The sequence below is a fragment of the Poecilia mexicana genome, unplaced genomic scaffold, assembly GCF_051168715.1.
Source record: "Poecilia mexicana isolate PSO_F unplaced genomic scaffold, ASM5116871v1 scaffold_1, whole genome shotgun sequence".
NCBI classification, from domain to species: domain Eukaryota; kingdom Metazoa; phylum Chordata; class Actinopteri; order Cyprinodontiformes; family Poeciliidae; genus Poecilia; species Poecilia mexicana.
In genome coordinates this window covers 2,959,629-2,972,828 of record NW_028263370.1, presented here as the reverse complement: position 1 = coordinate 2,972,828, position 13,200 = coordinate 2,959,629, and the positions used below count along the sequence as shown (strand labels likewise).

The 13,200-nt window shown below is 42.8% G+C and overlaps 3 protein-coding genes across 3 annotated transcripts in view; 1 reads left to right on the top strand and 2 right to left on the bottom strand.

Moving 5' to 3' along the window:
• The window catches only part of LOC106903633 (lysyl oxidase homolog 4), a 31,193-nt gene extending 26,662 nt beyond the window's left edge, over nucleotides 1-4,531 (bottom strand). The window contains exons 1-4 of the mRNA XM_014967576.2: nucleotides 4,371-4,531; nucleotides 3,399-3,671; nucleotides 1,049-1,713; nucleotides 192-403 (exon numbers count right to left, since the gene is read on the bottom strand). Of these exons, the coding sequence (XP_014823062.2) occupies nucleotides 192-403; nucleotides 1,049-1,713; nucleotides 3,399-3,666 (1,145 nt within the window). The 5' untranslated portion in view covers nucleotides 3,667-3,671; nucleotides 4,371-4,531. The remainder of the gene's footprint in view (nucleotides 1-191; nucleotides 404-1,048; nucleotides 1,714-3,398; nucleotides 3,672-4,370) is intronic.
• Nucleotides 4,532-6,158: 1,627 nt separating this feature from the next.
• On the bottom strand, nucleotides 6,159-9,382 carry tekt4 (tektin 4). The gene is made up of 7 exons (XM_014967585.2): nucleotides 8,740-9,382; nucleotides 7,841-7,911; nucleotides 7,587-7,730; nucleotides 7,426-7,512; nucleotides 7,205-7,340; nucleotides 6,978-7,132; nucleotides 6,159-6,904 (listed from the first exon to the last, which is right to left on the bottom strand). The coding sequence occupies exons 1-7, from the start codon at nucleotides 9,250-9,252 to the stop codon at nucleotides 6,691-6,693; spliced, it is 1,320 nt and encodes a 439-aa protein (XP_014823071.2). The 5' UTR covers nucleotides 9,253-9,382; the 3' UTR covers nucleotides 6,159-6,690.
• Nucleotides 9,383-9,751: 369 nt separating this feature from the next.
• On the top strand, nucleotides 9,752-12,509 carry LOC106903641 (uncharacterized). Its single transcript, XM_014967591.2, has 3 exons — nucleotides 9,752-10,095; nucleotides 11,268-11,363; nucleotides 11,495-12,509. Exons 2-3 carry the CDS (start codon nucleotides 11,358-11,360, stop codon nucleotides 12,392-12,394), a joined length of 906 nt encoding a protein of 301 aa, XP_014823077.2. The 5' UTR covers nucleotides 9,752-10,095; nucleotides 11,268-11,357; the 3' UTR covers nucleotides 12,395-12,509.
• The last annotated feature ends 691 nt before the right edge of the window (nucleotides 12,510-13,200 follow it).

Below are 13,200 nucleotides of genomic sequence, written 5' to 3'. Positions count from 1 at the left end.
CATGACATGCCAAGTACGGTTGGACAAATGACAGCTGCTTCGGTTGACCTCTACTACACTGAACCAGCAAACCGGACTCGGACTGTAACCTCACATCCCTTCTTCATAAAATAGACCTTTAGGAAATAAAAGTTTCTGCCGATGCCTCCTTTCCACTACCTCGTCTGTGCCGCCCACTCTCACATACTTACCTATAAGGATTTTGGTCAAACGACTCAGCTGCTGGAAACCCCAGCATGCCGCATACGACACGGCTGCTGCTCAGGTCCCATCCCTTGTTGCACACATGACGCCACTTCCCAGCATGCTTCACTTCCAGGACTCCTTCTGTCACCAGACCACCATGGTTGCCGGACAGCACGGGCCGAAGACGAGCCTCCTCCAGGTAAATCCTTTCAGATCCCTGTGGGGGGTTTTTAAGCAAATAAGTAGATATATTTTATCGTACTATATAACTTAGTCTCTCTCTCTCTATATATATATATATCTTTTAGGACTCTGACCTCAACTTTTTCAATGAGGCACCAGGGTGAGGCAATAAAAACTCCCTCTCATGCGAGCCGTTGTTGCTTTGTTTGAGCAAACAGCAGCGGACGGCACGCAATCGCCACAAAAACAACAACAACAAAAACGATAACGCGCCTTAGTCATCACCTTCTCTAATCAGCCACATGCCGTGCTCTGGGCAGCAGGAAGGAAACTAACAGTGAACGCATAGTTTGTGAAATGTGTCAGGGTGCTTACAAACTGGTGAGAAAATGTCATACCCGCAAGTGGAAGACAGGGGAAAATATGCGAGCGTGAATGACAAACGGCTCAATTTCCTCTAATCCGAGATGTTTCCCTCGGAAGACGAGCCACCGGTGGTTAGGCTAAACTTCAGAACGTCTCGGTGCCCGAGAAGTGTATCTGGAGAAGCTTGAGGTTTTAGGTATGTCTCTAATTATATATATGCTTGCTGGGCTGCAGCACCACAAATGACATTTCAGTTGAAATTGGTACCAAACCAGACTGGGTGTGTTACATGGCTGCGAGTGTGTGTCTTCACCTGTGTGTATTGAACATCGGTCTCCAAATCCACGTCTGGATAAACTGGGTCAGGTTCCACATGGTTTCCGCTCAGCTGCTGATCCCTGTCGTTCCTCCGGTCAGAGTGGATCTGGGCGGGAGGTTGAGGTTGTGGCTGCCTGTTCGCCTGCACTCCAGGCTCGCGCCTCACGGCCTGAGAACTTGCCCTCGCCGCCTCCTGCCTCTGCCTGTAGGCGTCGCTGTTTGCGAGGCGCGAGGGCAGCTGGTGGCCTCGCGGCAGCGGTGGGCTGACCTGCTGGCTTGCTCTCGAGCCGCCTCGATTTCGCCTTGAGATCTGAATCTCGTGGCCGTTTTCCCGGGGCGAGACGCTGTTGCGACGGGCAGAGGACGTGCTGCGATGAAGGGCAATCTCGTGGCCTCTTGCTGAGTAAGAGTTTGCCGGGGTTGCAGGTTGCACCGGTGGTGGCGGCGAGTTTCTTTGCCTCTGCTGGCTTGGCCCTTGACCTGAAGATGAGGCTGTCTCTTCTAAAATGGCAGGGGGGAATCCAGGTCTTCTTTCTGGGCTGCAAATGACACCCAAGTCTTCAGAGTGCTCGCAGTCATTGATTCCCCAACCTCTGAACTGACACTGTGCAACAGAGGTCTCTGAGCCCTGACAGCGCACAGTGTCTAACCAGATACGACCTATGAGATAAAACATCATTCATTAAAAAAAAAAAAACAAATACAGTGCAATGTTAAAACATTCATACCTCTTCACAGTTTATAACACTGTTTTATTAGGACGGTATGTGATTTATATAGGTGTAAATTGCATGAAAGACAACTCATGTTTTTCAGAACGTTTTTAACCCCTTAACTGTCGCTGTTGTTCACGGAGGAGAACAGAAAAGTGTGGCGCTAGCTCCATGGCCGTTTTGTAAAAGCAAAAGAGAAGATGCGGGGAGGGAGTGAGAACCCCGTCGAGTAGTAACAGGACAAATACTGAAGGGGAAGTGGTGTCATGAAAGGTGTGTGCTAATGTGAATGGTCCGAAACCACATGACTGCGCATCGACTGTTTGGCTTTGGGCAAAGTGTGTTGGAGCCTGAACAGTTAAGGGGTTCATATCGACTATAATATACTCTGTGTTATTTAACGGTCACCTTCAAAACATGACATGAAGAAGAGACAAAAGTGTACTCATGGACCCATTGACTTGAATGTAAGTGTTGACCGCTGACAGCTAAGGGGATAAGAGGTTAATCTCAATCCTAATTCAAATGTCTTGTTCTTTGAAGCCCTTAAAGGTTAGAACGAGAACAATCGGCATAGTGAAGACCAAGGAACACAGAAGATTTTCTGTTGGGAAGTTGGGCAGAAGCTTATCCTCTTAACCATCACCGCCAAAACGTCTCATTGGGTCCATGAGGACACCGGTGTTATCATGACAGTTTTAGAGCAGGGTTAGGCTATGAAACAATTCCTTCAGCTTTGAAAATCTCAGGGAGTTCTGTTCAACAAATAACCTGAAAGCAGACATTCTATTGGACAAAGTGCAAACCTACCAAGACACGGCCACCCTAGATAAGGAGAGCATTAATCAGAGAAGCAGCCAAAAAGATCCACTCCATTCCACCAATCAGATCTTAATAAGCAAGTGGGAAGAAGAATAAAGCCATTGACAAAAGAAATCCTGGTAAGAGTTCACCACGAACCGTGAGGAGGACATGGCAAATATGCAGAAGGAAGGGCTGTGGTTGCCTGAAACCAAAATTGAATGTCTTGGCCAAAGCAGCAAGAAGCTACGTGTGGGAGAAATGATAACAGTTCTTTACCCTGAGCCCAACACCCCCCTGTAAAACACGGCAGGGGTAACATCATAATGTTGGGGGCTATGGGAATCTTCAGCAGGTAAAAGGAGACTGGTGGAAATTTACAATGGAAAAGTGAAAGGCAGAAATATGGTGGAAGAGGACTGCTGCAAAAGCCCCTGGAATAGACCAGTGGCTCACGATCCAGCAGCGACTATAAACATGCAGCCACAGTGGATACAAAGGAGTGGTTTAGATCAAAGCTCATTAATGTTTTAGAACAGCCAAGTTAAAGTCCAGCTCCAAATCCAACTGGCGAGTTGGCAAGCAGTCACGGCAAGACTTTTGTGCTCACAGAAGAGCGGACGTCTAGATGAGCAAAAGCTGCACAGAAATGTTTAAAACTACGCATCATTTCTCTTCTACCTGACAAATCTGCCCAACCTTGTCATGCATAAAGTAATAAAACTCATTAAAACCTGTGGTTATCACGTGACAAATCTGGGAAGTTTGCATGTGGACGCTTTTTAAAGGCAGTGCTGGGTGAGGAGCTTACTTGCTTCTGTTTGCCCTTACCTTGTCCTTGGCCGAACTTGGCACTGTGAGCCCAGGTGAAGCTGCGCTGGAAGCCCAGCTGCCGGCACAGCACGTTGGCAAGTTTAATATCCACCTCGTCGTCGCACACCGTGCCCCAGGATCCGTTGTAGAGCACCTCCACACGTCCCTCGTTTGCGTTCCGTCGACCCACGCCCGCGAGACGTATCTGCACTTCCTGCGCAGACAGCTGTGAGGGGTGGAGGAGAAGCAGGACGAGGAGGATGGACAGGGAGCTGAGAGACAGCATGCTTGCTGCGGGGACAGAGACACAGATGGGGGAGAGAAGGAGGGATGATGAAAATGTGACAGGAAAAAAAAAAAGAAAAAAGGTTGAGACCCCAAATAAATTTCAACACAAAAATCCTGAAAATCACGCACAGACATAAAGCTGACATTCCACACCCTGGCAAACATATAATTAGAAACTTTTCCCCTTAAAGCCTTAATGGTTCACTTTACAATAAGTTGAGAGATTTATGGTTTGTGTTTTTTTTTTCTTTAAATAATCGGTCAAATAAAGGACAATAAGATGCCTTAGAGGTCTGGACCAGTCAGGGCGCAGGGTGTAATAACCGAAGCTAAAAGTAGTCTCTTCATCCAGCCAGCGGAAACTCTGGCTTCCCACAAACCCTCAAGTTTAGCTGCTCGCATTTAGCCAACAGAGACAAAAGCAAATAAACACTGTCATAAAAAAAATGTTCTCACACATAAAAAAGAAAAACAACAAAAAAAAAAAACATTCGAACTGTAAAGAAATGCTTTGGTCAGTGAGAAGTGATAAAACATTCGAGATGTAAAGAAATGCTCTGGTCAATCAGAAGTGATAAATTAAGCTGATTAAAAGCATAATTTTAAATATTACTTATGTATTGCTCTGCATGATTCTTCCTACCGTTTTGAGAAAAGTTGAAGAAAAGAAAGCAGACAGCAAAGTGCTGAGGTGGAACTCACCAATCTGCTGATCTCACCTTGGAGTCACTGGGAGAAAGAAGGGAGAGGAAACTGGGACTTTGGTCCTGCTTGTCTTTCTGTTCTTCTCTTTTCCCTCCCTCTTTCTTTTTCTGTCACTCCCTCAAATTTTGCAACTTCATCAATCCCTCCCATTTTTATTCACTTGAGCACTTCTGTCCCTCTCATCTCAGTTGCACGTTTCTGCTTTCCCTTGCAGACTGCTCTTTAAAAGAAAATCAGCAAGAAGGAAACTCAACCGTGAAATCTATGTGTTAAAAAGCTGCAAGCAAAATAGAATGGCTTGCTTTTTCTTGTTATTATGAGTAGAATAACTAGAGCACCCCTGTGAAACCTTATCTGCATAAAGTTTTACACCAACCACTAATGGGCCGGCCACGTGTGCAACATATGAGCCTAAATTATAAAAGATTGCAAATTTGGCTTTTGTCCCTTTATTTACTTGTGCAGACTTTTACAAAGCCCCTGAGTCTCAATAAAATGTGAAATTTCACCCTTGAGTTTCTTAACCTTTTAATCACTTACAAACTATTGCATGTATATCCATGGCAATGCATCTTACTAATGTTTAGGGGTGGCATAAGATGTGCTCAGCAGCAACCTGCACTGATAACTACACTGTGCCTGTGTGGCTGAGGCTGAGTTTCATAACATCCTCAGTCGTGGCACCTCCTGAGTTACTGCAGAACCTTTCTAAGAATAGAGACAAATTATTTCTCAGAGACTTCTTGGAAAAAGAAGATCCTCCATCAGTTAATGTGCTTTTAATGTGCTAGGTTTCACCTGTAGACTTTAATCTACAGGTGAAACCTGGCACATTAAACCTACCAAATACATTTTATAGCCCAAACTGCAAATGAGCAAATTAGTTGTATTGAATGTAGTGATTAAAGTCAGCTCACTGTAAAACACACACGTCACTGTGATCAGATGTAAACTCCCGTCTTTTTCCACATCTTATAGTTGTGTTTTGTTGTATACTTTAATGCTTCTTCTAAAGACAAAGACAAGTTGAAGACGTCCAGGAAAAGCAGAAAGCATATTGAAGCTAGATAGCTCCCTCTAGTGGAGAGAAATATTTATGGCGCAGTCTTCAGAGGACTTCTTCAAGCACAGCTGGATTTAAACGTGGGATTTACTCTTTTTTTTTTTGAAGTTTGTCAAACTGCACAACACAAAAGTTTAAACTTCCTTAAAGATTGACTGAGTTGTCAGTTTTTTTATACATCTATATTTTTGTATGTTTTTCTATTTTGAATCGAGATAGGTTTCAAATTCCCAATATTCTCTAGAATCTGAAATGCTCTGCATTTATATAGCATTTGGATGCTATGGATGGATCCACTTAGATTAACACCAGTACTGTAAGGAAGATTATATTCGTCAGCAGGTTGCAAACTACAAGCTCTTTTGACATTTTATGTAAAAAATTTTCCTTTGAAGGTGAGAAGCTACTCAGAGAGATGAGGAGACAGCAGCAGGAAGCAGCAACCTGAGAGATTTTGGCTGAAGATGCCGTAGTAAAAAACTAAATCCTGGAGGATATTTCCAAGCTCCAAGTTCTGCTGCTGCACAGATCATGTTTACATGCTTTCTTGTCAATTACAGCTTAGGAAAAGTTTTCAGGTAACTAACAGACGTAGCTTTCTAACTGGAAGCTTTAAAACTACTGTCTTACAGCTAGCTATCTTTCTAACATATGAAAAAGTGACTGGTTCAGTAAAGCACCTTCCAAAGGTACTCACTCCAAATCAACCTTTTCACAATGTGTCAAGTTACAAACAAACAAACTTTTATTGCAATGAACAAGTTCAAAGTAGTGAAGTGGAAGAAAAAAAAATTATTTGAAGACTTTAGCCATTTGTTATATAGCAATAATGAGCAAACAGCATTAAGAAGACTAAAGGCTCTCAGATACTCAGGCACACTTCACTCTGTTGAAGCCCCTGCATACTCAAAGCGGACAAAGGTAAATTTTTAAAACTTAGTGCCCATACTCTGTCACACATCCTCCGTGTTTGTTGATGCCATGTCCGAAATTGTGAGAAATGAAGGAATTTGTTGAGATAAATTTAGTAAATCAATACCCTCGATTATGAAATTTCAACTCTCTACAGACGTTGTTCATGGAGTCACGGCGACACAGTATATGTGGGAGCCTCTAGGAAAACAACAAACAGGTCAGGAATAAAGTTGTGGAGATATAAGACTTGGGTTATAAAACAATGTTCCAAGATTTTAACTTTTCACATGATACTGTTCAAACTGTCAAGCAGAACAATCCCAAATTATGTAGTCAAGTTCAGTATCCTGAGAGCACTGAGACGGTTGGGTATCGTTTACGGTGAATCATGCACTTTTCCCTCTCAATAAACAGTGAATTGGTTTTACAGCTTATGTCCTTCTCTAGAGCCATCCTTGACTCCTCCAGACGGGACAGGGAGCTCCTGGCTTCACTCAGCTTCTGCTTCAGAGACTCCAAGGAGGCATCAATCTGCCTCACTTCTCCCTCCAAACTGCAGACACAGTTCATACATGAGGACATGGACATGTGACATGATGCTGACGCTTCCGTTTGTGTGCATCTACCTGAGCTGGGGTTGGTCCCTGCAGAGCTCCATGTTTGGTCTGAGAGAGCGAAGGTAGAGTCTGGACTGAGCCACCCTCAGTGGAGCCTCCTTGTTGTGGACGGCCCGCTGTAGGACCTCAATATTCTTCTCCTGGGCACCAATTTGCTCCAGAGTCTACGGGAACAAGAAAACAGTCAATCACATTTCACCTGTCAGTCTGTTTCTTCTGTCTGTCTGCTCATCCACCTGAGCCAGCTTCATCTCGAGCTGGGTCTTGGCCTCAATAAGGTCCTCACAGCGCAGGCTGAAGGCTCGGTCCACACTGGCACATTGGACCCTCAGATCCTCAGTGGTGTCCTGCAGCATTTGCTCCACAAGCATTCTGACAAACAAAAACATCAGCCACTGAGCTCTCAGCAGTCGAAGAAAATCCCTCTGGCAGCAAAGCGAACCATTGTGATTCTGACCTGAGACTCTTGGTGGCATGATCCTCCTGCAGGGCCATGGACAGGTTGTCTTGAGTAAACTTTGTCCATGATGAGGGGGTAGAAACGCTGCGGTAAACAAGAGGGAACCTTGTGTGTAAAAGTTGAACACAGCTCTGGTGTTTCTAAAGAATAAGACTCACTGCTCCTGCATGGTGGCAGAACTGGGATGCTGCTGTGTGTCTGGACTCATGTTATTGTTTCTCCCACAGGCGTCGTCAAAGCTGTAGGCCTGACACTTATCAGACCAGTCCATCTCTAATGTTTGCTGGGCGCTTCGGTTCCTCCTGACCCACAGAAACCATCAACTCGTAGGAATGCTGTTTTCTAAAGTGAGAGGCTTCAAACCAACTGGATCCGTGCTCATAAAGGAGCCAGTTACCAGTTTTACACTTACTTGATCTGAGCGACAACCTGAGCTGCGGTTTTCTTCAGAAGAGCCTGAATGTTCCTGATCAAGTCCACCTCCTATAAAACACACAGAGGCACATGTTCACCCTGCTGTGCTTGTCTTACTGTGAGATTCATTATGTGGAGATTTTCAGCTTACCTATTAACCCTTTACACAGTCTGCCTGAAGAACTTGCCACTTTATAGATGTATTTCTTTCTGCGCCACCTTTTCATTTTTGCCACTGTCCATGTTGTTCTCTGTTCTCCTCTCTCTAATTGATTGATTGATTGATTGATTGATTGTCAGCTGCTGTTATCAGTCTAGCCCAGAATCATTAATGACTATTGGGCCGATCTGTCACCTCACCTGGCTCAAAATCCACATTGACCCAGTGGGAGGTGCCTGTATGCCAGACGGCCAGTCGGCTGTCTACGTTCTCCAAGTCTGAGCTACTTCCACAGACAAATTAGCTTGACTTGAACAAGTAGAATCCATGCTATATTGGTAAAACAATTTGGGAAAACAACCTCTGTCTCCTATCCCTCACTTCCAGCATCCATGGCACCTCACCGTGAATATTGCAAAGGGTCAATAGTAAACTTGGGGAAAAGTGGACTGTGAAACATGACTCATTAAGCAATCTTAAGACAACATATATTGGCAAATATTTATTAAACATGTCATCTGAATGTTTATTTATTTTTCATTGCAGTTATATGCTTGATTAATTACTTTTCAGATAGTTTCTCTTATTTCCATGGAGCCCAAATGACTGATATTGCTTGATGTAGATTTCATCTATTCATTATTTAAGAAAGTATCATAAACCATGTTCTCATTACTGTTAACTAGGCAAACTGTTAAAGAGAAACCCAAACAGTAATGTAAGAATGCATTGCTGACCTTCAGCAGCTCCTCCTCCACCGTGTCTCTGACCAGCTCTGCTCCCAGTCTTCTTGCTCTGCAGGTCAAATTATCGGTGGCGATGGCAAACGGAGTCTCAGTGGCATCCAGCGCCCTCTCCAGCCGCTTCTTCACCATCAGCAGCGACTCCGTGTCGGCCTGCAGCAGCTCGATGTGCCGCTGCAGCTCAGACTTCCAGGAGTGGATCTCTTGGAGTCTCTCTCCAAGAAGACGCGTTCCTGTGGCCTGGGTTTTCAGAGCTGCAGCCTCCGTGTCCTGGCTCAAGGTTCTGGACTCCAGCTGGATGTTCTGGGCGTCTCTGTGGTTGGTACCGGCCTGTGCAAGGATGGCTTGGTAATTGGAGAACCATTCAGCAGGGGTGTATTTAGCAGAGCGATACCCAGCAGTGGCTGAGCCCGAGGACGGCTGCGGCACTTCCTGCTCCAAAGGCGGACTTTTCTGGTGGACTCTGCTGTCATAATGCGGCCGAGACACAATGATTTCTGAACTCATTTTCTGACAGTACAGTTAAAAGAAAAATCAACCAACAGGACAATCGGTGCAGGAGTGGGAGCAGCCCTTGAGAAACCAGAGAGTTTGTTTGCTGTTGCTTAGTTACACGTTTGCAGGAGGAGATCGAGTGACAGATAAGAAGAGAAGAGCGGATGGCAACTTCCAGAGGCATTACAACAAAAGGATGAAACAATTTGAATTTACACCTTTGGAAAAATCCACAATTTCACACAGTTTTTATTTAAAATGACGTCTTATTAATGTTCCTGTTATTTTTTGTTATCAAAACTTATACACAGTAAATACTGACCTCTGTATTTTTCCGCTACGTTATTAGTAAGTGACAGACTTGGATAATTGGTGCCAATAAGATAAGTGAGATAGCCAATAACTCTTGGGAAAGCTAAAAGTTACATCCCATTCAAACCATGACGTCTCATTTCTTCCAGTAGGGGGCGCTGCCGTTTAAACAGGAAGGAAATTACGTGACTATGTAGCTGTGACCCACGAGTTAAGTTTAAAGCGAGAAGCGCGGTGTCTCTTATCAGACTTCTCTGCTTTTGTTTAGCTGTTCATAGGAAAACCCCAGTAATTGAGCGCTACAGCGAGTCAGTTTTTAGACCAAAGCTTAGCTCTTAACAGTTTAGGGAAGTTTTAAAGAAACACTTTAAACAACAGATATGTGGAGACAGCAGGACAAAGCGAAGCAGCAGCAGGTGGCGGCGGCTGTGGGACAGATTCCTGGAGCAGATAACAAAGACCACTGGCCTTTACATGACGATTTTTGACGACCCAAAACACGGGAGGTTGTTTTCAACTCTAAAGTTGTGTTGCACCGATTAGGTTTGTATTCTTTCATGTCGACTTGACTTAGAAGAAGTTGTGAAAAACAGTCTATTGTACATAGCAGGAGTCCTCAGACCAGGCCTCTTGCTGTTTAAAAATATTAGCATAATATGAAAGACAGATGTACGGGAGCCCCTGCAGGTCAAAACAGAGGTACGATGAGATAAAAGGCATAATTATCAAAACAATAATTGTTTCTGTGAAGGAAGTTGATTTCTGTGACTATATTGATGGTTTTAAAATGAGATTCTAAATGTGTCCTTCTGCTACAAAGTGCAGAAGTCAGTGTGATATTTGTATTCTCAGTCCCTGTGAAATTCTTAAAAACTTTTGCAGGGTGTTGCATGAAAGTTTGGTTTATGTTCACCAAGTTTTGAAATTGCTTCTCATCCTATGTTTTTACATAACTCTCCCTTTTAGAACAAACAGACTTCTTTTGGTGTTGCACCAGCAGTCAGTACTTAGACTGCAAATAAATAAATATGTTGTGATATCAGATAATTATTACTAACCTGGTTATATGTTGATTCCATCATTTTGATCTAAAGTCAGCTTTTAAAGGCAGTAATGTTATCTGGGACTAGGATGTACTGGGTTCAGGAAGGATGCAACGCTCCTGGATGCTGGGGGTCATTATACTTTTGATTGAGATATGTCAGGACCTTAATTTTGATTGACTTAGTAAGGTCAGTTGGGCTTTTGTTGAAAAAACCCACACCCAAATGTGAACGGCAGAAAATGAGAGCTGACAAGGAGTCCTATCAGAAACCTCTAGTTCAGTTCCCCCTTACTAGAATTAAACTCATAGTTACAAGTGCTCTTACACTTACATAGTGACAAAGCAGAAGCTTATTGGTCCCCAGAAAAATGACAAAAACTCAGACATTGTCATCAATCAATAAAATCCTCCCAGGCCAAACTTAAAAATTGGACGTGATGCTGGCAATACTCAACTTTTGTCAACAACTCAGGCAGAAATGAGAGCGCTGCGCAACGCAAATAACGACCCGGCCGGAACACGGTGCATTAAATAAAACATAATTTAATAAAGCTTCGAGGCAGATAAATTTTCCTCGAGGAATTTTAATAATCGAGATACTTGAATCATATGATTAATTGTTTCAGAGTAACAGTTGTTTATCTGCATAATCTCTCCATGGTTGTTACAGATGTTCGTCAGATAATGCGGGTCAAAAAAGGCGCTGCTGAAAACAACAGTTTCGGCATTGACTTGAAGGACCCGAAAGCCCAACCATGTCATGAAGGTACTGGAGTAAGGCTGTATCAGTATAGGGACAGAGCATCTCAGTGTGAAGGTGTACCTTGCCATGTTTGCAGTCATGGAAATGCTCATGAGCTGCAATGATAATAAAGATTTTCCTTTTTATTTTCACAGATACATCAACACCAAAAAGAAAGGAACAAATTTGGAGAGGAAGACTGTAGAGAAGAAGAATCTATCAGGAATCAAAGTCATGGAGATGATTCCAACATGGGGACTGAATTCACTGATGATGGTGTAAAGCATCCTGACTCCAAAAACACACACAAGACAATCCACAGAGGCCAGAAAAAAAATTTTTGTGAGCATTGTGGGAAAGGATTTTGCCAAAAAGTAGGTTTGAACCAACACTTGAGAATCCACACAGGACAGAAGCCTTTTTGTTGTGATGTTTGTGATCAAATATTTAGTGGGAAGGCAGCTTTACAAGTTCACTTGAGAACCCATACAGGTGAGAAACCCTTTAGCTGTGAGCTATGTGAAAAATCATTTAGCCAGAAATCAAATTTAATAAAACACACGAGAATCCACACAGGACAGAAACCATACTTTTGTGATGACTGTGGGAAAAGCTTCAGGGTTAAGACATCTTTAGACCATCATAAGAGAGTCCACTCAAGGCAGAAACCTTTCTGTTGTGATGTTTGTGGACATAGATGGAGTTATAAATCTGATCTAGGCCAACACAGGAGAGTCCACACAGGTGAAAAACCTTTCTCGTGTGAAATTTGTGGGAAAAGTTTTAACCAAAAGACAACTTTAAAAAGTCACCTCACAATCCATACTGGAGAGAGACCTTTCTCATGTGATCTTTGTGCACAAAGTTTTCATCAAAAAGGTGCTTTAAAAGCTCACAGAAGAACCCACACTGGAGAAAAACCTTTCGTTTGTGACCTTTGTGGACAAAGCTTTTGCCAAAAAGGAGGCTTAAATGTCCACAAGAGAGCCCACACAGGTGAAAAAAAATTTCTTGTGACGTTTGTGGACAAAGATTTACTCGGAGCGAAAATTTAAACTCGCACATTAGAGCCCATAAGGGACAGAAACCCTTCAGTTGTGATGTATGTGGACAAAGGTTTCGTCACAATTCTGTTTTATATCAACATAAGATAGTCCACACCGGGGAGAAACGTCACTCTTGTGGAATGTGTGGGAAACAATTTACACAGAGTGGATCTCTAAGCAAACACATTTTGATACACACAGGACATAAGATTTTTAGATAATCTTTGTGGACAAAGCTTTAGAGAAAAAGTTCATTCAAACAACCTCATAAGAATCCACACTGATGACAAACCATTCTGTTGTAATCTTTGTGGACAAACATTTCATAAGAAATCTGTTCTTAAAATGCAAGAGTGTTCACACAGAAGAGAAACCTTTCTGCTGCAATGTCTGGGAATCAATTTAGTCAAGCTGTAAACTTTAAAAACACACCTGAGAGTTCATACAAGAGAGAAACCTTCCTGTGTTCTCTTTGACAACACTTTACTCCAAAGGCAAAGTTGAAGAGTCGCATGAGAATTCACCAGGTTGGAAACCCTTTTGTTGTGATCTTTGGAATAAACAATTTACTTCTAAAGTATCTTTGAACAAGCATGTCAGATCGCACATCAGTTAACCATATTGTTGTGATGTTTGTGGACAAATATTTAATGAAAAAAATCTGTACCCATAAACCTTCAAAAAATGAGTTAAAGATAACCAGGTTATAGTTTAATACTCTTTTTTTTATGTATTTTTAAAAGTCCATCTAATACTTGGTAATTTTAAACAATTTCTTTAACTACTTTTAAAAATGAATTTACATTCTTCAGTTG